Source organism: Euprymna scolopes, chromosome 10 (assembly GCF_053919585.1).
Source record: "Euprymna scolopes isolate OS-2025 chromosome 10, ASM5391958v1, whole genome shotgun sequence".
In the NCBI taxonomy this organism is placed as follows: Eukaryota; Metazoa; Mollusca; class Cephalopoda; order Sepiida; family Sepiolidae; genus Euprymna; species Euprymna scolopes.
Genome location: NC_136491.1, coordinates 91,228,166 through 91,252,740, shown reverse-complemented (window position 1 = coordinate 91,252,740; position 24,575 = coordinate 91,228,166). Strand labels below are relative to the sequence as shown.

Below are 24,575 nucleotides of genomic sequence, written 5' to 3'. Positions count from 1 at the left end.
GACAAGTTTTCGAAGATTTGGAATATCCTCTTCTCCTTTCGATAACTGTTGCAAATGACTTTGCATTATCGCAACAGCCGCGTGCCACGGAGTTCTCGTTTGCCACAATCATTGATCTTCACAGAAATTTAGGTAGCAATACGCCCATCCCCAAGGTTCCAGTAATTTTTGCATTTTCAAGGAGGTCTGGTTAGTGTTCTTCCTCCTCAGTCTTTACCTCATTCTTGATCTGTCACGACTTTTCATGTGGTATCATGATCATAATCGGCCGAGGCTCGCAGTTTTTTATATTATTATTATTATTATTATTATTATTATTATTGGCTCACAAGGAGCTTTCACACAGGTCATAAAGGGTCTCTCTTTGAAAACACTCTGAGGTGTTCCCTAAAAGCAAAGTGACAACAAGTCTCCCCAGATTTCCAGTACTCTCCACCTCTTTCGATAACATTTGCAAATAAATTTGCATTATCACAACCGCCGCTTACTATTGCTTTCTTGCTAGCAGCGGCCATGTGTCTCCACTGGAAATTACGTGGCAATAAGTCTCCCCAAGGTCCCAGTTCTCTTGGTACTTGTCCAGCGGAGGTCTGGTCAGCGCTCTCTCCTCGGTCTTTCCATTCTTCTTGAATTATTATTATTATTATTATTGTTATTGTTATTATTATTATTATTATTATTATAGGAGTTCTCACACAGATCATCACTAGAGATTGCTCACTGACAACAATTGGTGTTCCCTGGAGTTTGAGTGACAACAAGTCTCCCCAGATCTCCAGTACTCCCCTCCTCTTTCAGTAATCTTTGCAAATGAATTTGTATCATCGCAAAAAAAAGTATAGGCTTCAAAATATTAGATATAATTCGATCAATTTGTTATTCAAGCGAAATAAATACTATAAAAAAAAAGATCCGAATATAAAAGCAGAACTAATAATTATATATCATTGGATTTTTTTTCTCCAATAATTGAGTATTGTTTTGTGATGAGCGTCTGAAATGCCGATATAACATTACTATGCTCATCCGATTAAATAGCACTGTCCTATAAATAGGACACCAAATATTTTTGTTAAACTTTATAACATCTTTTACAAGGTGGTCACAACTTATCAAGGCCCGGAAGCCACTCGGGGCTAAGGGTTATTGCGTGTACAGTACGTTAATGTTGAGATTTGATAAAGTGTCTTACTTAAAGGGGCGGTTAATCAGGAATTTTTTTATGTTGAACTTGAAGATATCCAAGTTGTAGTAAGGTGGGAAACAGGCAGACGGAACAGAGTTCCACAGGCGTGCACTTCTAAGAAAGAAGCTTTGTTCATGGAATCTACGTTTTGGTTTTGGCACAGACAAAGAGTGGGGAAAATTTTTTACAGTGGTTTCAGATAGACGGGTGTTTTTCGTGAAAAATCGGCAAGGGGGAACCAGGGATTGGAGCTCAGACGAGCACCTGCCATGGAAGTAACGATAAAACAAAGACAGGCTCGTAACGTCTCTCCTGTGGGAGAGAGGTTGCAGGTAAGAGAAAAGGGCATCCCCCACTAAGCCACGAAGTCTATTTTGTACTCTGTCAAGGCAGGATAGAGTGTTTTTAGAAGGTCCTGCCCAGATGTACCTGGCTTTTATATAGAGAACTGCATCAGCAGTGAGATATCCTCTGGAGCGGCAGAAGGACCTCACCATCCCTCCAGCGACCCTGGCAACAGACTTGATGTACGTGCTCCATCCAAGGTCAGGAGAAAACGTCAAGCCAAGAAGCTTATCAAAACATGGAGTCTCTCCTAGTCGAGATACCAAAAGGAGATCACTGCTTTACTGTATAATTACACCGAAGAAAGGATAAAATTCGTCTATATTTATAAACTTTTTCCCGAGTGTCGAGAAACCATCTTAAAATTCTAGTGAAATTTACTAAAATTCTATTTCTTCGATGATGCATGAACTTATATAAATGAGTCTTGTTTCTTATTGCAAAAGTGCAATATATCAAGTTGTATGAACTGCTTTGCTCCTTATCATAATGTGTAAATTTTATATTAAATGTATTAGATTGCTAAGCTATATCATATGTACTCAGTGTCCTATTTATAAGAAATCCACGGTTTCGCTTTGTAAATAAAATAGCTATTTCGTTTCAATTCATATATTCTAACACTTTTTTTAGTCATTACACAAAGGTGCAACTTAATGGAAGTTAATGGTTTTATAATAACACGAAAATAACAGTCTTCCGCAGAAAGTATATTGTGATTTGATTTGAAAAGAGTTAAATGTATTCAGATGATCCAAAAGCTTTATCTTTATGGTTAGAGTTATCTCCTCTTCGTTGACTATTCAAACCAATTTCATGGTATACTAAATTATCTATTATTCTTTCGTAGTATATTAATTGTGTTTGATTGTTTGCCATAGCGCTTTTAAGTTTCTTTTCATTTTGTTTTCCTTTATATAAGTGTATGTCCTGGGGCCGGCAATTGAATTAGAAGTTGTAGCTAATACATATTCGCTAATTAGATAAGTTTAGTTCTTTTTGTTAGAGAGATAGAATGGAAAGAGAGAGAGAGAGAGAGAAAGAGAAAGATAGAAATAGAGAGATAGTGATACATACAGAGAGCGAGAGAAAGAGAGAGAGAGAGAGAGAGAGAAGCTGCAGAGCGGAACGTAACGTTTGTTTTATTCTCTCGTCCGATAGACGCATTGAACAGAACAGGTTTCTATTTTTATTTGCTGATTGGCACCTCTGATAAAAGTGTCTCATTTAACTGATTGGCTTAAGTCATTATTCATGAGTGGTTGTAAAGCGAACGTTTAAACAAGCGAAAAAAATCAACTGATTACTTTAAATTGTGGTTGGAACGATAAAAATTGTGCTTCGTCAAGATGTGTTTTTTTTGTTTTTTTGTTTCCGTATTCTGTTCTTTAACAAGAAGAGACAACAGAAAAGTAAAACGATCAACACACGAGTCAGATTTGTCAGGTAACTCGAAGCGATAGGAACGTGTAGCTTGATGGATTTATATTACTTTGTAGTGCAGACAAAGGTTTTTATAGCCCTAGTGTGCTTGGACTAGGAACGGAGGGTGTCGGGAATTAAAATGTTATGTAAAGAAACGAAAACCAAAAAATGCGGAAACGAGAATAAAGGAGATGAGCATGAGCGGGGAAAAGAAAAAAAAAGGGTGGGTGGAAGAAGTAAAAAAGCGAAGAAACCGAAGAAAAAGATAAACGATAGCAAGTGCAATAGTAAAAGCGATAAATGAAATGGCGGACAATATAAGAATCAGAGAGGAAATGTAAAATAAAAGTTAAAGATAAAGCTCGAAGGCGAAGAGAGAGAAAGGGGGAGGAAAGAAAATATAAGAAAACAAAAGGGAAAGAGGTGGAAGGCGAGGTGAACAGAGTGAAAAACAAAATGAGCGAAGAGGGTGGGAGAGAGATAGACAGGAGGAAAGGAAAGTAGAAAGAATGGAAAAGGAGAAGGGGAAGTGAAGTAAGATTTTAAAAAATGGGGGGGGGGCAAAGACAACAGAGGAAAAGTATATAATATATTAGTAAAGAAAAACTAAAAAAAAGAAAAAGAATGTTAAGTGGTTGTTGGAGGGGGGTCGATGAAATGGGAATAAGAAGGCAGAAGGAAAGATGCACAAAGGCAATACGTAAAAGGAAGAAGACGCAGCGAAAAAGAAGGCAAATAGACCGAAGAGGAAGGAAAAGACAGAGAAAATGAGAGCAAATAAATGGAGGGGGATACCGGAGGTGTAAGGCGAAGTAAAAAAAAAAAAGGGAAAGGAAAAACAGAGAGAAGATAAAAGGCGAAATCGGAGAAGGTCGAATGTAGAATCTAGAAAGGAGTAAGGCAACGTGAGAAAAGAAAAATAAGAATAGGAGAAAGGGGGAGGGAAACAGAAGAAATGAGTAGAAGGGAGAGAAAAGGGAGCTTCTCTACCGCCAATAGGAATGACCCAAAACACATTAGCTGAAAGTACTTCCTTTAAACTCCTCGGCCTAACGTTCACAGGGAACGTGAACTGGAATAGATACATTCAGAGCATTACAAGGGCTGATGCAAAGAAGTTGGGCTCTCGCTACCGTTCTAAAAACCTACTTATCCCTGAAAGTTTCCTGTTACCCATGTATGGAGTACTTTTGTCACATTTGGGCTGGTGCATCTGCTACTTGTCTCTCGCACCTGGACATGGTTCAAAAGAGAGTCGCCAACCTAGTAGGTACTGAACTGTCATCAAGGCGTCAGACTCTGTTCCATCGATGCAATGTTGCATCCCTCTGCCTGTTTTACAAGTATTTTAATGGTGAATGCTCTAACGAACCACAAGCACTTGTACCCCCTCAACGTAACCCTAACCCCGAGAAACCCGGCAAGGAGCTAAATCCCACCCCTACACAGTAGAGATCCCTAGGTGTTTCTTCTCCAGAATTGCTAGGCTTTGGAACTCGCTCCAGGGATTTTGTTTTCCCAACTGTACTGACATGCAGAAGTTCAAGTGTAATGTGAATAGACATCTGCTACGCATATCTCTTCATAATATCCCTGTAAGTTATGTTCCCGATAGTAGCCTTCTACTTCAAAGCGGGACTGTGCCTTGTTTGGAGTTAGGGTTAGGGTTAGGGTTGAAAAAAAAAAGAAAAAAAAGGAAGCGAAGAAAGAAACGATTAAAGGAAGATAGGGTAAACGTAAAAGAGGAAGGCGATGGCGTAAGAGAAGCGAGGAAAGCAAAGAAAAAGAAGGTGATGAAAGGAAAAGGGATGCGAGAGGGGATAAGTGAAGATCGAGATGAATAAGGCAAAAGAAAAAAAGAGTAAAGAGAATAAAAAGACTAAAGAAAACAGCGAAGAGGGAAGTGAATTGAAAATAGGTCTTTGGTATAGTATACCATTTGAACGAGAAAACAAACATCAATAAAGTTAATCGACTGAACATAGACTTAAAATTACAAAAAAAAGAAAGAAATAGATGAAGATAAAAAAGGTATCTATAAAATATAGTAACTTCCCGATGTTACTTAACAATTTCCTATTACGATCATTTCGGCCAATTTAAAACCGTTTTAGTTTATTTAAAACGGAAACACGGTGCTTGTTGTATACAAATAATAGAATACAACTCATTATTTTACTAATACCTAGACAGGAATCATACTCTGCTCAACAGCATTTGCGCGTAAATTGACAAACTACATGGTGTTTCGAAATGATGTATACAATTCTTTTGAATCGTTACCAATCGTTTAATTTGTTGCGTTTGATTTGCAAACTAAATAAATAGAAGAGTAAGGTATCAGAATACACATTTAACGTTACTCATAGTAAAATTAAAAAAAAAACCCAGAAAATTAACTTTGATTAAATGTGAAAACTACAATATTTAAAGCAAGAAAACCTGAAAAAACTACAGAAAATGACTCCCCATGGAACAGAGTTAGACACCAGGTTCGTGTTTTAACATGGAGAAAAGGAAACAAAAATGTCTCATTCGTGAGGGATTTTCCCTCCACTAAGAGAGAAAAAAAGTGAGTGCAGCATATGAAAAACAGATACTACACTTTTATCTTGGCCCCAATGATTAGAGTAGCTATTGGAGCAGAATGTACTAAAGTACGGGTATAAATGCTGCAGAACGTTTGTGGATTCATTTTTGATGATATGAAAAGTGTATTGAGCAGAACGGGTAAAGGAAAGGATTGGTTTCATGAACATTCTGAAATTATCCCAATTATATTTACATTTATTAAAAGTTAATTTTCTATGTCTTTTATTAATTTTACTATTCGTATATTTATATACGTATTCATTTATTTTGTCTGCGCTTCCCTTAAACGTGTTTGCAAGTCAGTACGACTGAATTCAACGAGTTCTAACGATTCAAAAAGTGTCGACATCTTGTTAGGTCACTCTGTATATTCCTTCAGGAATTTGGACTTTTTAACTCAATCTCATAAGCCCAAACGGTGTCTATTAAACTAATCATGCACCCTAGCGAAAGTGAAAGCGAGAAAGAGAGAGCGGTGAGAGGCGAATGGAAACGAAGCGGTATCCGAAGATAGAGGAATTCACCAAGGACATGAAAAGGGGGGAAAAGTGAGAGGCGAGGCGGAGTTGGTTGTTGGAGGATGGAGAGATTAATGACAAAAATGCATTAGTATTAGTTGATTTAGGCTAAAAGAGAACGTGTGCGTTTGGAGGCGGCAGTGTTATGTTAAAATCATGCAAATTACTTACCTGACCGATAGCCTGATTTTAAAAGAGAAAACATACATAAATACATTTAATAGACTGAATATAGACTTGAAATTGCAAAAAAGAAAGAAATAGATAAAGATAAAAAGATACGAGGTTCCTTCAATAAGTTTCAAGACGGTTTTCGTATGGACACTTTTATTGATAGTACACATATGAAACTCTAGTCTCCTTTGAAGTAATCTCCTCCGACTGCAATACACTTGTACCGTCCCAAGAACTTCTGGTTAAACAGTCTGTAGCAACGATGGAGTTCTGGACTGGTACATTTGATCAAATCTTCCGCATCTTCAGTTCCTCGCGAAAAATTGTGTGTACAGTTCTCACACTGACATCAAACTGTGCATTTATTGTCTTTATAGACACACACTACGATACTTATCCATGAAATTCTTTATTTGGCCCATCAACTCTGGTGTTCTGAATTCTTTACTGGTCCAACGCCTCTCACCCCTTATGCTACTCGAAAAATGATGCTGGATTCATGCAAGATGATAGAAAAGCAGTCTGACGTATTCCATGCATTTCTGTTGCATTTTTCCAAGTTAAAAATATAATTTTATTGCATATCGTACTTCTAAAGTGTCCTCACGTACAGATTGCATTTTTGATGTTTACTAGCTGTGACAATCAGGCTTTATCAGGCTGTATTCCGATTCCTGCCGTAGCTGTTCATTTGAACCTGAAATCATAAAAATTGGTCGGTCATATCATAAGATGTATCGCAACAATGAACTGAATATTCCAGAGTCTACGACAATTTTAAATGTATGTAGGAAAAACGTCTGGCAACTTATTGAAAGCATTTCATATATGATAAAATAAAAAGAAATCACGTCTGTATGCAATACAATAACTTTCCAATGTTTCTTTAAAAGTTCATTACTACGATCGTTTCTGCATATTTATAAGCAGATTTGGCTTCATAGCGATAACTTGAAGGCATGTTTCCAAGACTTCTCTGGTGAGCTTCTTTTCAACAAATAAAACCAAACAAGTGTAAAACCATCAACCCGCTGTATTTTCATAAAACTCACCTAAAACAATCATACATGGTCTTATTTATAAAAAAAAGAAAGAAAATAAAATGAAGAAAAGCTTTCAAATACATTTATACGGGCAAATCACAGAAAGGAATTCCAAACCATAAAAAAAAACTTAATAACCATTTGTGTTATGGGATTTATTTGTTTGAAAAAAAAAATCGTTGCACAAGTATTTGAAAAATCGTAACTTGAACTTATGAATATCAGGACAAATGCATTTGTGAATGACAGAAACGATTGTAGATATACACCTTTTTATAAAATAAATTGAAAATGTTATTACATTATTGTATTTTTATATCTATAGTAAGATAAACACGATAGTTTACTGGACACACTTTTTTAGTGAACTTATATGAATTCGAATTACACACACACACATATATAGTTTAAATGTCTTTGTTTATACAAACATTATTGGCTGCATATGAGAATGCATATTTCAATTGGGATCTCGTTGAAAATACAGTTCCTTCAACTTTATTGATGATTGACAGGAATGATGAGGTTGAAACATGTATGTTCATATAATAAAAGGTATTATTACTATAATATAGTTCTACCCGTAATTTAGTATACTTTTATAAAGGCTGGAGTTTCTTGTGATCTAGAAAAAACAACAATTTAATCAATCACTCTTTTTTTCTCTCCCTCTCTCTCTGTACACACACGCACAATATATATATATATATATATATATATATATATATAGAGAGAGAGAGAGAGAGAGAGAGAGAGAAAGAAAGGGAACGAGAGGGAGATAAAAACGGAGATCATACAATAAGCATTTATTTAGGAAATTCAGATTTCTATAATTACGTACGTCGAAAATAACCTAGGATCTTTCTCGACTTCTCCTGAACACTTGCCCAATCAAATATTACTAAACTATTACTGACAATGACTATTTAGGCAGTGTATACCATACAATATACATTTAAATAAACTTTCAAAAACAGAATATCAGAAATATTTTAGAAAAACATAAAATATAACGGTGTGTTTATACATTAGCATGATAGAAGTAAAATCTATCGAATTTATCAAATTCATTATGCACAGGAAAGAAAGCAAAGATGACCATATATTTTTAAAGATAAACACTTTATTAAAAGGATAGCATCAATAAAATAAAAAAATTATTCATTATAATGAATTAAAAAATAGAAAAACTTCAAATATTTACCATTTGTTTATAGAACATACACACACACACACATATATATATATACTGATAAAAATTTTACTTGTAAACATGTAAAATATACAGCGTGTATGATAATGCATTGTACTTTCTGCATATGACATTGACAACAGTGTTCCTCTGACAAGATCGCAAATACAATAAGGCTGGGCCTAATACAGCCGCAAACATCTATGCCTATAAAATGACTTGAAACAAATATAAAAGCAATTGAGTTCATAAAATGTCTAAGTGTCATGATTAGCTGAGGATCCTTTGATAATCAACATAAGGAAACCGATCAGTGTCCTGAAAATGCTGGCTTTCTTATGCCAGGTAATAGCATACAACGGACCAAACGCAGATAAATTAACATGATCAAGACACTTAAATAATAACGCAGGAAATTATACGCGTAATGGAGTATTATTGCCAAAACGATGAAGCTCCATCTATAGAATACAATCCCAATGCTATGCCATCAATTTTCTGAACAGTCTCTCTCTCTCTCATTCATATATATATATATATATATATATATATATATATATATATATATATATATATATATGCCTCAATAACGTTTACACACCGATTATCGTTAGATCACAGAAGTAAAGCCACGTTAAGCCTGACCTATATCAAATGGGTGACCATTTGGGATTACCAGGTGCTGTATATAGGGGCACGTCTACACGCCCCTGCAAGAACTGCAAAATCCTAACATTGTCATCTTTACTGACGGAGATAAACTGTGGACCGCTTGTAAATTTCATACTCCCATGAAACTTTTTTCCATATATATATATGTGTGTGTGTAGAAAAGGGTTACTAAGCCATTATCTATAAAAATATTTTGATGAGATCATAACTGTTTTTCTGATGATAAGACAATAGATATTAAAAATGCATGTCATTCAAATGTATGTATCTTCTTGTTACGTCTTTCTATAAACGACTCACAAATGTTTGTGGTGATAGAATCCAAACAAGGATATATGCATCATAAACCGCATATTTATATTATATTTATTTGTGTTGTTACAAAAATTGTTAATTCCAACGATTTAAGTTTTATTTTGTTTTTCGAAAAGTGTTTAAGGTGTCCTCAGATACCTTATACACACACACACTATATATATATATATATATATATATATATATATATATATATATATATATATATATATATGCTAGACTACCCGTGTCCCGTTGGGTCAGTATGTTATATTAGCTATGGAATTAATGTATGGCGTCACACTTGTGACGTAAAGAAAATAGTTTTTGTGACATAACAGAAACATTTCTATGAAAGTATATTACCATGAAAAAAGAAATATAGATAGATTTCTAGGAGTCGTTATGTTTATAATTGTTTATTTAAAAAAAACTTACATCCATTGAATTATAAGTGGGTTGCTATACTTATAGGTAAATGTGCACTGAACAAATACCATAATACTTAAAGTTAAATTCAAATTTTGATATATCTCCTAATTTAAACGCGAAAAACAAAACAATTGGGACGCTGAAAAGGTACACAGTAAAACAATAGACTTATTGTCGTGTTGATTATTTATTTGTAACGCAAATAAAAAACTTTTTCGGAGTTATTTATGTTGGTAGTGTAGAAGAAATTGTATGGATGTTTTTTTTAAAGAAAGGTGTATTAAAAAAATGGAGAATAAATTTAAAAAAAAGAAGGCGGTGGGTAAACCGTCGTTGTAAAATGCTCTTATGGTTGCCAATGGGCTGAAGTAGATTTATTTGTAAGAAAATTACGTTAAAATAACTTGAACGTAATACGGAAATGAACGATGTAAAAATATGCAGAAAGTATTAACAATTGTTTATTTGGATAATTTAAACGCGAAAAAAAACAAAAACAATTAGGACGCTGAAAACGTACACAATAAAACAATACGTTTTATTGTCGCGTTGATTATTTGTTTAAGTACTCATGCGCAACTGGAAGTTGTAAACCGGATATTGGGGTACAACACCCCTTACAAGGTCATTTGAGTATATATATATATATATATATATATATACTCAAATGGTATATATATATATATATATATTAGAGAGTGAGAAGGATTGAGCTGTTATTTTGAAATTGAATAAAATGAAATATACCTATATGGCTGACTATAGTTGAGGACGAACCAATGGCTCGATCTGAATTAGTTAATATACCGAGGTGTAAAAGATGACAACACTCCATTACCAATAATATTTTACTTGCACTTAAATTTCCTCTAATAATGCTGATAATCTAGCAAAAGTGTATCAAGTACCAATTTTTAAGTATTGATATGACTCGCTCAAGGATATAACCCCAGTTTCCCTTTCAATTAAGGTCTACTATAACCATTATGCTAAATGGACTGGTCAAATACCAAAAGAGGCTTAAAATGAAGGTTTTTTTTTTATCCATCAAATTAAATGCCTAGAATTGATTCAAAGAGTTGAAAAGATAAAGCTTATCCTTAACAACCTGAAAAATAATTATCTTTATACACTGGAGCTTTGATGCCTGTCTTCAAGGAACAGAATGACTCATGAAAATATATTGTTAAAAATCGACCATCAGATTCAAAATGCATTCTTAGATATTTTTCATTGCAAACGTTGTGTGAAATTTGGAATGGAAAGTGTTTTCCTTTTGGGTTTATATTAATGCATTGATTTTAAATCATGTGAACGAACGTAAACAAACGCAAATAAAACACAGAAATGTCATGTGGTTTACAAACATTGATTTACTTGGTAAAGATAATTGCGAAAAAAAAAAAGAAAAATTTATCGCAGAAAAATTCATAATGAAATATGAAAAATTTATAATAAAATATGTTTCTGTTGAACACTTGAAAAAAATTACATAGTTTAATTAAATGAGCTTCAACAATAAAACAATTCTATATTTCAAATACTCCATTGGTTAAACATATTCATAAAAATTACTGACTTTCTCAGAGTTTAAAAAAATGTTCACCTAAATGTGTATTTAATTATTAATTTGAACTTTTTAGTTATTTAACAGACGTGTTTATATAATATTTTTTACAAAGACCTTATTTGCATTAAGAGGAAGAGTGTATGTTTCCTGCTGCTATTACTACTACTACTACCATGGATATTCAAGGACACTTTGGCGATCGTTTTATCAGTAGAAAGTGTGATTACTGAATGGAATTCACATTTACCGAACCATGACCCATCATTTTTCTCAGTTATCCATTGGAGGTCTGGACAATGTTTACCATTCTTATTTCTTTTATTCTCTTTAATTTTTCACTACTATTTTGTGGAATTTACATATAAACTTTCTGTTTGAGAACGACATGTAGTGTTCTCTGGAGTCTGTGTGATAACAGGTCTCCTCAAGTTTCCACTTCTTTCGATAACAATTGCAAATACATTTACGTTCTCGCAACAGCCGCCTACATTTGATTTCTAATTAGCAACCACCATTGTTATTTACTGACGTTTGGGTGACTATAACCTCTTCAAGGTCCTAGTTCTATTTGTACTCATCCAGTAAAGGTCAAGTTAGTGCTTTCTTACCTCGGTCTTCCCATCCACCTTGACCCTTCAACTATTTGGTGTAGTGCTAGTCGTGCTTACACTACAGTTTTTTTGAGGGGGGGCGTCTTTTTTGTTTTACTTCTATTGCAGGTTCTACATATCTGATTACCGTTTGTCGCTGATGTGGATTAGTTTCAGCATTCGAGCGTTTTTCTTTAAGATTTCAGCTGTTCTCAGTGCCCCTACGATTATTGGTATTATATTGACTTTCTTCAGGTTTCATATTCTTTTCAGTTCTCTTGCAAGTACTGCGTATTTTTTCATTCTTCTATCTCTATGATGTCCACCCTGTGGTCTGCTGGTACGGCGAAATCTACAACATGGCAATATCCTTCCTTCTTGTCAATTACTAGTACGTCTGATCTTTTTGCTTGGATTAGTATATCTATTTGTATCTTCAAGTCACAAAGGATTTTGTTGTCTTCATTTTCCTGTACTGTTGCCGGTTTGTGTTAAAACCATTTATCCGCATGACCGAGATGTAGTCATTAGCCTTCCTCATGTAATCTTACCTTCCATTATATTCCTATTGGGATAATTTGCTGCATTAACTCATGTGGTTTATTATTTCGTCTCTTTGCACACAGAGTCTACATTTACTTTTTTTCTTGTGCTTTATATATCTTATCTTTTATATAGTTGGTTCTAATCACATTGTTCTGTGCTGCTCTCAGTAGGGATTTTGATTATATGTTTATGTGTCTTTTTCTTAGACACATCTAGGTGTATCATTCTTGGCGGTGTATCTCGCTGCGGTGCTTAATCTTTCTGTATCTTTACTTATGCATTTAAGTCTTTTTTGTGTCTTCTTCATAGTCATCAGCCTCTTCCTCCTTCGGTTCATTTTCACGTAGAGTCGGTCCGTATCGTCATTGAAGTGTAAAGCATTATGCGTTGACATTAGTTTTCGCTGTCTTCTGATCAAAGAACCCAAGTTCTTCTTCTGTCTGTCCTTACGCTGGTCTAGTGTACTTTATTAAGGATACATCTCAGGTGTTTATTCCATGAATTAAATTTCTACTGTATAGTTTTGTTCCTAATAGTTTCCGCGTTCTTCTCATGTACTCTTTTCCAATTTTGTCTTTCATTTCTGTAAATGTAATGGTGTCTGCTTCCAACACCTTTAAATATGTGTAGATGTCAGTTTCATCAAGCGCCCACATCTTTTATTGATTGGGCAGTTCCATACCTTGTGATGTACCTAGTTTCTCCTTTTTAGTAATGCCCGCGTTTCCATCCCAAATTTTATTCCAATATCCTGGCTAAATGTTCTGGTTTTGTTTATCCGCTGTTCCAGTTCCCTTGCGTCTTTTAGCAAACAACTTCACATCATTCATATACATGAGGTGGTTTATTCTTTGGTCTGTGTTTGCAAACTTTTATCCGGCAATTTCTAGGTATGTAGTTTAGTGGTATCTTAATAATGATAAACATTAATGGTCATAGTGAGTCCTCTTAGAAGATGCTTCTCTGTATTTTTATCTAAGTCAAATGCTGTCTTCTTGCTATCATTTCCAGTCTCCATGTTTAAATTGCTTTCTTAATAATATTAATAATCTTGTGAGATCTTGTGCATTCTTAAGAATTCAATCATTCATGCTTATGGGATAGTGTCGTAGAGTTTATTGTAATCAAGACAGGCCATGTCTACGTTCTTTTTCTGCTTATTTTTTTACCTTTCTTAAATCTTTTCATCTTTCTGTAATAAGTCGTATGTCTTTCATTTTGCTGTTTTTTTCTAGAGTAGTAGTTCACGAGTGTTTAGGGAGTGATCGATCTGCTCCCTAAGTTGTGTCGTTAGAATTATTTCTAATTTTGAGTTATTTTCCTTTTTATCTGAATTATTGGCGGTGTATCTCGCTGCGGTGCTTAATCTTTCTGTATCTTTACGTATTGTCTTTATCTATATATATATATATATATATATATATATATATATATATATATATAGATATATTTGTTGACTTGTATTTTTCTAAGTATTTTTGTGTTTCTACAGTCTTTTAGATTTATGTCAATTTTCTCTTTTGTTCTTTTTTTACATAAAGTTGGCCAGTGTTGTCTTTTGGGTGTAATGCCGTGTGCATTGTTATGAGTTTCCTTGTCTTCTGATCAAAGTGCACAAGTTTTTTTTTCTATGGATGGTCCAGTGTACTTTATTAGCGATACTGCCCAGGTGTTTCTTCCTTGAATTAAAATTCTAATGTCCACCTTTGTTTTTAATAGTTTCCTCGTTCATGTCCTTACCAGTTTTCTCTTTCAAAACTTTTATTTTTTATTTTTGACTAATCGTGAACAAACTTGTCTTGTATAGTATAATTGATTCTTTGGGTGTCGTTATATTGAAGAATGTCGAGCAATACAAGAGTCGAGATCGTGTGAAAATGGCAAAATCCAAAATGAAAAAAACAAAAACAGTTCGAACTATATAAAGCATGTAAATGTGATAATATTTCATCTGGAATAGATAATTAAATAAAATTCATCTTGCGACTGCAGCAGTGAAATTGCCAACAATTAATAAATTGATCAGTCAATAGCACAACCACTCCTTTCTATCGGTCACTACTAGTTTTTTGTTCGATCACAGCTATCAAATCAGCCTCTTTTAAATGTTTCGCTAAACCCACACGACCATTGAGGCCTTGCCATCTAAAGCTCGTATTGACGTTTAATCTTGTAGTTATATTCAAGATGACGAAACATCCAGTTGTATATTTGTCCAATTATTGATTTCTTTATTGGAATTTCTTTCTTCGAAGCGGGAATTATGTTTCTGGTCGAGTTTGTCACTATATTGAGTTCTTTGATAATATACAATCTAGCGTCCATATCACTTGACCAATCCTAAACAAACTTCATCAAAATATCTGTCATGCTTTAACTTAGAACCAAACTAATTTGGAGATATCTATGTCAGAGTTCAAAGTCAAAGAAAAGGTGAAAGTCACACTGCAATAACATCAATTCTGCTCATCGTGAAGGCACTTCAATATTATAGCAAATTAATTTCTTATCTTATACGACCTTGACATTGACATTGAACGGTTAGGTGAACGTCAGAATATTGAGGAGATATCCCTCGGTACAAAAAACAACAGAGTCCAAACTATTGCTAAGATATCTTGTGCCCTGTTGACTGAGGTATGGCTTTAGTTCTGTACAGTTCTAGGGGCTTCACGCTCCCAGGCTTTACCTTCTTTCTTTGAGAAGTTGGTTCACGGATAATCACCTGAGGTGCTACTACTTAGGAATGCCGAGGGGGCTGCCCATGCACTTTTTGCAGGCCAGATTGCTTTTCCTCTAATTCAATAATTCAACTTCCGGTTTTGTCAAATTTGATCGATGAATCGAAGTGTTTTAATGACCACAATATAAAATCTAAATCTGACCAGTTAAATAATTTGGAGCCATCAACGTTTTCGTAGCAAAACATTTTTGAATACTTCACGCAATATGGAGATGTACAGAAAATACAAGTCTTTGACAAATCCTTTTGTTTTCAAGCAACGTAATACAATTTCACGACTGATTTATGCTCTTGTTTTAATTTAAAATATTTTCTCTTCGTTATTTCCAGTCATAAGCTCAAATATGGTCACTTGATCTTCAAATCCATTCATGTAATCGTGAAGCCAGAGAGGTTTTCAAATCGGTCATAATCAGTCGCTTTATGCAATACTAGGACAGATGCAAATGAAAAAGAACATTACATTTTTTCATATGGACGTACAAGTCGCACAAAACATGAGAAAAGTAGATAGTTGAGAGGCTAAGAGATGTTTAACGCATTATAGTGCTCCAGGCTAAACCATCTTGTTTTGTGGATGAAAATTTAGGGCATAATTTAAATGAAAATTGTCAATATGTCTACTGGAGAGAACTTGAATGCTAATTAGATATTATCCTAGAGTGTCTTACGTCTTTCCGCACAGGAATTTGTCAGGGCGAACTAACATGATAATACTTTTCCTTACGAGTAAATCCTGACTCAATATTCAAAATCACATATCATTCTCGACCCAAATAATATCTATTCGGTGTGGATAACCTACGCTAACTTTGACGATAAATAGTGCACATTTTTCTAAGTGAAGTTATCTCAAGTATCAGCGCGAAACTGAATACCTCACTAACCTACATAAATCCTTGCTCTGGAATCCGATAAAACCCAAAGATCACAAAAATGATATACTTCAACATATTTAAATGGTTAATTGGAGAAAAGTAAAGTGTTTGAGATGTAAAGGGAAACTTTAATCGAATATTCGAATACCTAGGTATCTCATATAGAGATGCAGTGTTAACCCCAGGAAGAGGCCCCTTGATTTCTGAGAATTTCGAATGAAGTAAAACGAAACCAAAAGCAATTATTTCATAACTGGTGGTCTTGTCAAATTTGTATTTCAACAAAACAATAACTATTATAAATAAAATATAAATAAATATATAATAAATAATGACTATTTTACATAATAACGAAATCGAACCGAAGCGGCTTTCACCCTAGGCGGGACATTTCATGGGAATATCAAATTTATATACAATCACAGTCGTCTGTATATCCTCGCCAGGAGAGATAACGACGTTTGGTTTTGCAATTTTTGGTGGAAGGTGTCGACGTCCTCCTATATAAATATATGCCATAAACATCGGTTTTAGTTAGAGCGCCGAAGCTGAGCAAGTTCGAGTCGGTCCGTACAAGTGGATGACCATGTCAGTATATATGGATGTAAAAACAACAAGAAAAAACAACCCCAAAACACTTATTATATAATCATTTAAAAGATATTTATCTCAGCTTCACTCTGAATTAAAGATATATTCTATTTAATTATGATTATGAAAATTAACTTGGGCATGAGGGTGCGTATATTATCTTACACAGATTCAAATCACCCTCGGGTATTTGTAGCACCTATTAGTCTTCTTCTGATATTACAAGGGGATACCACATAGGGATAGATGACGCTTCTCAACTGTTGTTAAGGCAATCAGTCTAAGAGAAAGTATATCTAATAGCAAACCAAACCGGAAAGCGCCGTTAGTCCCGTAAAGCAATCTTCTCGCGAAGGTTATTATCGTCTTTATCTTCTCCTAAGCCAAGGAAAGACGTGAATTATCGAACGCGCCCTAGTCGTATTAAAGAATCGAAGTAAACGCGGTCTTCGTTTTTCGACAACGTCTGATGAGAGTTTCAAAGTATTTGGATAAGTGAGATTTAAGAGGCAGGTGAATGGAAATATGTCTTGATCAGATCTCGGTTCTAGCAAGAGAATAATGCAAGATAATGAATGATGGAGAGGTCGTGACCTACCTGCATGGAGTAAGTGACTGATCCTCCGGGGCCATTATCGGGGTCGAAGGTCGTCACGGTTTTAATCAATGTACCGATTTCTGTGTTCTGAAATGAGTTAATAAAATCAGTTAGCAAAAGAATTTAATTAAAATGTGACATCAGATACAAAAGATTGATATAATAACAATAATAATAATAATAATAATAATAATAATAATAATAATAATAATAATAATAATATTGAATAGAGACGTCAGCGGTGTCTATTATGGGTTAGATTGCTTTCTTCTAAGTGGAACAAGAGAAGAAATTTGAATTACAAAACAAGCAGGTTATGAAATAGTGTAAAGGGAATATAGAACGATAAAGAGAAATAAAAGAGAAAATGAGAGATATAGGTAACGTAAACAAGAGTAAAATAAGACAGTAAAAGAAGATAAATGAGAATATATACATTAAGAAAGCACTTATACATATATACATGCACATATACATATATGCATACATATGTATATATATATATATGTACATATACATACATATATATACATACATATATACATACACATATACATACGTATATACATATGTACATATACATACGTATATACATATACATATACATATACATACATATATACATATGTACATATACATACATATATACATATACATATGCATACATATATACATATACATATGCATACATATATACATATACATATGCATACATATGTACATATATATACATGTAAATATACATACATATATACATATGCACATATACATACATATATACATATGTACATATACATACATATATACATATACATACATATATACATATGTACATATACATATACATACATATACATACATATATACATATGTACATGTACATACATATATACATATGTACATGTACATACATATATACATATGTACATGTACATACATATATACATATGTACATGTACATACATATATACATATGTACATGTACATACATATATACATATGTACATGTACATACATATATACATATGTACATGTACATACATATATACATATGTACATGTACATACATATATACATATGTACATGTACATACATATATACATATGTACATGTACATACATATATACATATGTACATGTACATACATATATACATATGTACATATACATACATATGTACATATACATACATATATACATATGTACATATACATACATATATACATATGTACATATACATACATATATACATATGTACATATACATACATATATACATATGTACATATACATACATATATACATATGTACATATACATACATATATACATATGTACATATACATACATATATACATATGTACATATACATACATATATACATATGTACATATACATACATATATACATATGTACATATACATACATATATACATATGTACATATACATACATATATACATATGTACATATACATACATATATACATATGTACATATACATATGTACATATACACATATACATATGTACATATACATATATATACATATACATACATATGCATACATATGCATACATATATACATATGTACCTATACATACATATATACATATGTACATATACATATGTACATATACACATATACATATGTACATATACATATATATATATACATATACATACATATGCATACATATATACATATGTACCTATACATACATATATACATATGTATATGTACATATACATACATATATACATATGTACATATACATACATATATACATATGTACACATACATACATATATACATATGTACATATATATACATACATATATGCGTATACATACATATATGCATATACATACATATATGCATATACATACATATGTACATATGTTCATATACATACATATACATACATATGTACATATACATACATATACATACATATGTACATATACATACATATACATATGTACATATACATACATATGTACATATGTACATATACATACATATATACATATGTACATATACATACATATGTACATATACATATGCATGTATATACATGTGCACACACACACACATATATATAAATACATACATTGTTATTTTTTCATTCTAGCAGACATTATTATAATACAACGAAGATAATTTGCTTTCTCATTTTTTTTCTTATTTTTTTTCGATTTATGTATAATATTCTTCATGCCAAAATCGAAAGTATTAATGAAAGTTCTATAGTTATCAAGAGCTCTTTCGATTCGGCTGCGAATCATCTTCAGATGGAATTCATGGAGTTCATGAGGTGAAAGTGAATAAAAGCAAAAATGAAAAGTAGAAAAGTGAAAAGTCAATACACAATGAATTCTATAGAGTAATGGAAGCTTAAAAGTCAGTGAAAAAAACTAAGTTAATTAAAAATCAGAGTTTTAAAATCAACGAGTCTATTGGTCAATATTAGCAAAGCGTATCATTTACGCGCTACGCCAATGCATTTCAATACGTTGTTTCTCTTCTCGAATGCGATGTTATTAATAGTAGGATCTGGATTCTAATATGAGATGCGTCGAGAATTATTAACTTTTTAAAACTATTTTTGTTTTGTCCATTTTTTGTATTATCAACAAGGATTTATCTTAGATTAGAGGGCGGGAAAGTTATATTCTTTTATTAAATTGTAGTTTATGCTGTTAGTGTTATTTCAATCCATAGTAAGTCGACGGGACAAAGTCATCGTTGTATGTCCAATGTATATATTAATCTTATATTTATTTTGGGAGTAACATTCTCCTAATAGGCATTTGAACATATACACAACATTTGTTTTCTATAATGTTTTTATAGTAGGCGAGGTGTTGCTTCTGGCCACGAGGTTTTGAGTTCTACACTTCTTATGATAAATAATAAATTTAACTCTACTTTGCTACCAAGAGAAGTTAAGTATATGTGTGGACGATGGTTGTAATTGCCATGTCTTCAACTAAATTTAGCTGCATTTGAATTTTTTTTATTACATTTTCCCCCAAACAAGTCACGTTGCCACTTTGATGTAGGGGGATACTATCAGGGACCTAAGTTGTAAGGGTACTAATAAGGGAGTTTAGCAGCAAGATGTCTGTTCACATTACACTTTAACTCCTGCATTAGTACAGTTGGGGAAGCAGGAAACCGGAGGAGAATTTCGAAGTCCTGCAGTTCTGGTGAAGAAGCTATTAGAGTAAAAGTCTTTCTTACATCTAGGGATCTCAACTATGTAAGGGTGGAACTTCGCTGCTTGTCGGGTTTGTTGGGATTATTTTCGTAGAAGGGGTACAAGGGCGTGTAGTTCGTCAGAGCATTTACCATTAAAATACTTGTAAAACAGGCGGAGGGATGCAACATTTCGTCGGTGGGCAACGGGCTGAGGTTTAGATGACAATTCGGGACCTATTAGATTGGCGACTCTTTGGACCATGTACAGGAGCAAACGACTAGTAGCAGATGCAGCAGCTCAATTGTGACAGCAGTATTCCATACATGGGCGAATGGTGGCTTTGTAGAGGTACACGATACTTTCAAGCGTAAGTAACTTTCTAGCATGGTAGAGAGAGCCCACCTTCTTTGCAGCAGCCTTAGCAATAATCTCGATGTATCTATTCCAACTCATGCTTCCTGTGAATGTTAAGCCAAGGAGCTTGAACGAAATGGTCTCAGGTAAAGTATCTCTAGCCATAGCTATTGGTGGTTGGTAAGGTTTCATGTAATTATTAAAGGAAACGAGCTTTGTCTTGGCAGCGTTGAATGTCAATATTGGATATTTCTTTAAAGAACTCTTAAAACAGAAAGTTTTCAAAGAGAAAAATTCATAACATTGCAAAAAAAAAAATAATAATAAATAAATAAAGAAATTAAAAAAGACTCTCATCGGAACATTTCCTGTGGGCTACCACCTTGTCCTATATAGAATACATTGTATACATAAATCATAAAAAAATATTCGGAAAAACCTATGTTTTCATAAAACTGTATAGCTTAATCGAAAGCAAAACCTGGATGCAATATCTGGAACATTTTGTTAAAGGAGGTGGTCTTTGATCAACACTGCTCGGGAACCATAATTTAATATACTATTTTGAATTTAAATCTCCGAAACAGTGTTTCATGGTAAACAACTAATGATCCTTGAAGGCTTAAAACTATTGTGAGTTCGAGAAAGCTTTAGATTTAGCGGTTGCAGGAGATTAACTTACTTACTGACGAAATATTTTTTAACGAATGACTAAAATAATAAGTTAAACCTTTTTATATAGATTCCAAGATTAAAAAAAAAACTGTTCGTGTGCACAGATACATATGTAAGCACAACCATATATATACAAATATATATACATACATATCAACAAGTTTTATTATATACAGAAATGTTTTCTCGTTTTTGGATTATGATTGCTCTGTTCTCGACGCGGTAAGCAATTCTCTGGTTTCGGTTAGCGTAAAATCAAACGAGCAACACCTGTCTCTAAAATACTTAAAATACGATGATCACGAAAAAAGAAAGCGCTTGAGTAATGGCCGAAAGAACAATACTTTGAGCCACATTATACACTCTACCAAAGGAGGACAGAATAATTGTTCGCCTTGTCGAGTAGATAATCAAGAAAATTATATATATATATATATATATATATATATATATATATATATATATATATATATATAAAACTCAATCATATTCAGTTAGACCTGCTTAAATAACGATTTTCTGCCCACGTACACGCGCGCACACAGACATACATAATCTTGGGAACATGTACAAGAAAGAACAATGGGAAATTAGTCCTGCACTATCTATTATGACTGCGAAATTTCTACAGCTACATACCTAGAAAATGGAGCTATTAAGCCTGACATAGTGATATAGGACAAGAAGGAGAAAGTAGCAACCATAGTTGAAGTAAGCGTCTCTAATGATGCTGGCCTTAACAGAGAAGAGAGGGAGAAAATAACAAAATACCAAAGACTCATGTTCGACATGAAAAGAAACTGGAATCTTAAATATCAATCATACCAGTCATTATAGTAGAAACCGGGCTAATGAAAAAGATTTTCCAAAACTATCTGGCGAATATACCCTGTGAATCATGCGCAAAAGAAATACAAACAATAACACTTAAAGGGACGGTTAGAATCTTAAAAAGATATCTCGGTTGGAGTAAGTAAACTAATGGAAGAATGTTTGGCATTCGGTAGAATGCCCCATCCCCAGGAAAAAAAAGTGATAAGAAAATGAAAACAAAAGAGACACTATTTATGAATGGATTAAAAAAACTACCCAAATCAATTTTCAGAAAGAAAGATTCATATATGATGTTTTAATGCAAGGGTATATAATGTATAAGATACAAGGCTAAAAGCCAGGTATATACGCCCCTGATCAGAATTGAAATTCTGAGATGACGTTCATATACGATAACATGGCTGCCTTTCTAGCTGCATTACAATAAGTTGTAATATAAACTGTATTCTGAGCTTGCTTTCTGAAACCTGATTCCAATAGGTTTTAAAACTCATATATAATTATTATGAGTCAACTATTAACTACTATATTAACTACTATGGGTTAAAGCGATCACCTCTAAGCAAGGCGTTTGTGGTACCAGGTCAATCTATCTTAAGATAGTAGCTTATTAGTCTAAAATATCCTAAACATAGATGATATTTATTTTATTTCCCTTTTGCAAAACCCAATCACGTTTTCAAAGTTAAAAACTAAAACAATTTTCCTCTATAATGTAAGCGCGCTAAATACCAGTTAAACAAACAATCAAACTAACGTGACATGAGGATGAAGTACTTTGAATCACAAAACGAAAACGTTGCTGGCAATGTGTAAACCCTTGCAACTGATATACTGTCGATAAACGGTTTGTGACGTTGTAGAAGGAGATTGACTAGATTGGTGGAATGTGGTAGAGAAAATAAGAAGAGAAAGAGAAGAGATAGATAGGGAGAGGGAGAGAGTGATAGCGAGACATCACAAGTGTGGGATACGATTGTAAGGAGAGAGAGAGAGAGAGAGAGAGAGAGAGAGAGAGAGAGAGAGAGAGAGAGAGAGAGAGAGAGAGAATAAAAAGAAAGTGAGAAAGAAAAATGGTTGCTAATAATAAGATCTCAATAACGAGAAGAATTAAAATTGTGTTTGCTCTCGACACAGAAGAGAGTGTGATGCATTTGCAGAAGAATTTTGTCACTTGATCCCCTCTCAAACAAATAGAGAATATAGTGTAAGTATGCAAGGAATAGAATAACATTAATAACCAAATCTTAACACACACACATATATATATATATATATATATATATATATATATTGAGGACTGGTTTCTTCTGCAAAAAACAACCATTTATTAAATCCCATAAAGAGGACTTCCGGTTTTAATAGACCATTTGTCCAAAACATTAGCACGTCCATTGTCGCGATCGTGTAAATTTGTTTATATTAATAGAAATATATCTTGCTTTTCTTTTATTGAGAACTTGTTAAATTCATTCATAATATATATATATATATATATATATATATATATTTGTAGTCATCGAAATACAGTCCTGTTTCGCTGTATCACAACTCATCAGTGCCGCTAGACTAGCGTCTCCCCCAAGCCAAGGATTGAACCTAGAACCGTTGTGTTGACAGTCGGCGGTTCTCCCACTCGACCATGGAATTGACGCCCGTAAATAACTCGTCGTAATGTCTATTTAAATATACACCCGCCATCACCTTTATAGTGCTCAAATCGTCTGTTCGTAAACAAACAAACAACGAGCTTCGCATTTTTCAGCGATTTAAGTAGCGGGTGAGATTATTTACGTAAGTGCTCTACCCAAAGAGGGGGGCTTTTAATTAATATATATATATATATTGATCTAACAAAAATTCAAAGGAGAAATTAGAATAATGAAAAATCTTTAACCCATGGATTTTCGTATATGTGTGTGTGTTTTATTATTCTAATTTCTCCTTTGAATTCTTGATGGATCAATACATTTTTACTTGGTTTCCACGTGTCATATCATTTGAACATATATCTATATATTACTTTCTAAAAATTACTTTCTTCAGATTTTGAAGTTTTCAGTTCTTGTGCTAACCAGCAAAATTATAGCTGTTATTTTACTAACTATTTTCTCCCGAGGAA

The 24,575-nt window shown here is 33.3% G+C and overlaps 1 protein-coding gene across 11 annotated transcripts in view; it reads right to left on the bottom strand.

Moving 5' to 3' along the window:
• The window catches only part of LOC145286125 (cadherin-23-like), a 1,312,625-nt gene that overhangs the window by 555,829 nt on the left and 732,221 nt on the right, over positions 1-24,575 (bottom strand). For all 11 annotated transcript variants that reach the window (XR_013869108.1, XM_080134833.1, XM_080134832.1 and 8 more), the window contains 2 exons: positions 17,390-17,476; positions 6,238-6,249 (listed from right to left, as the gene is read on the bottom strand). Coding sequence is in view for 10 of the 11 variants with exons in the window: in XM_080134833.1 (XP_079990959.1) it covers positions 6,238-6,249; positions 17,390-17,476 (99 nt within the window). In the remaining variant the exon portion in view is untranslated. The remainder of the gene's footprint in view (positions 1-6,237; positions 6,250-17,389; positions 17,477-24,575) is intronic.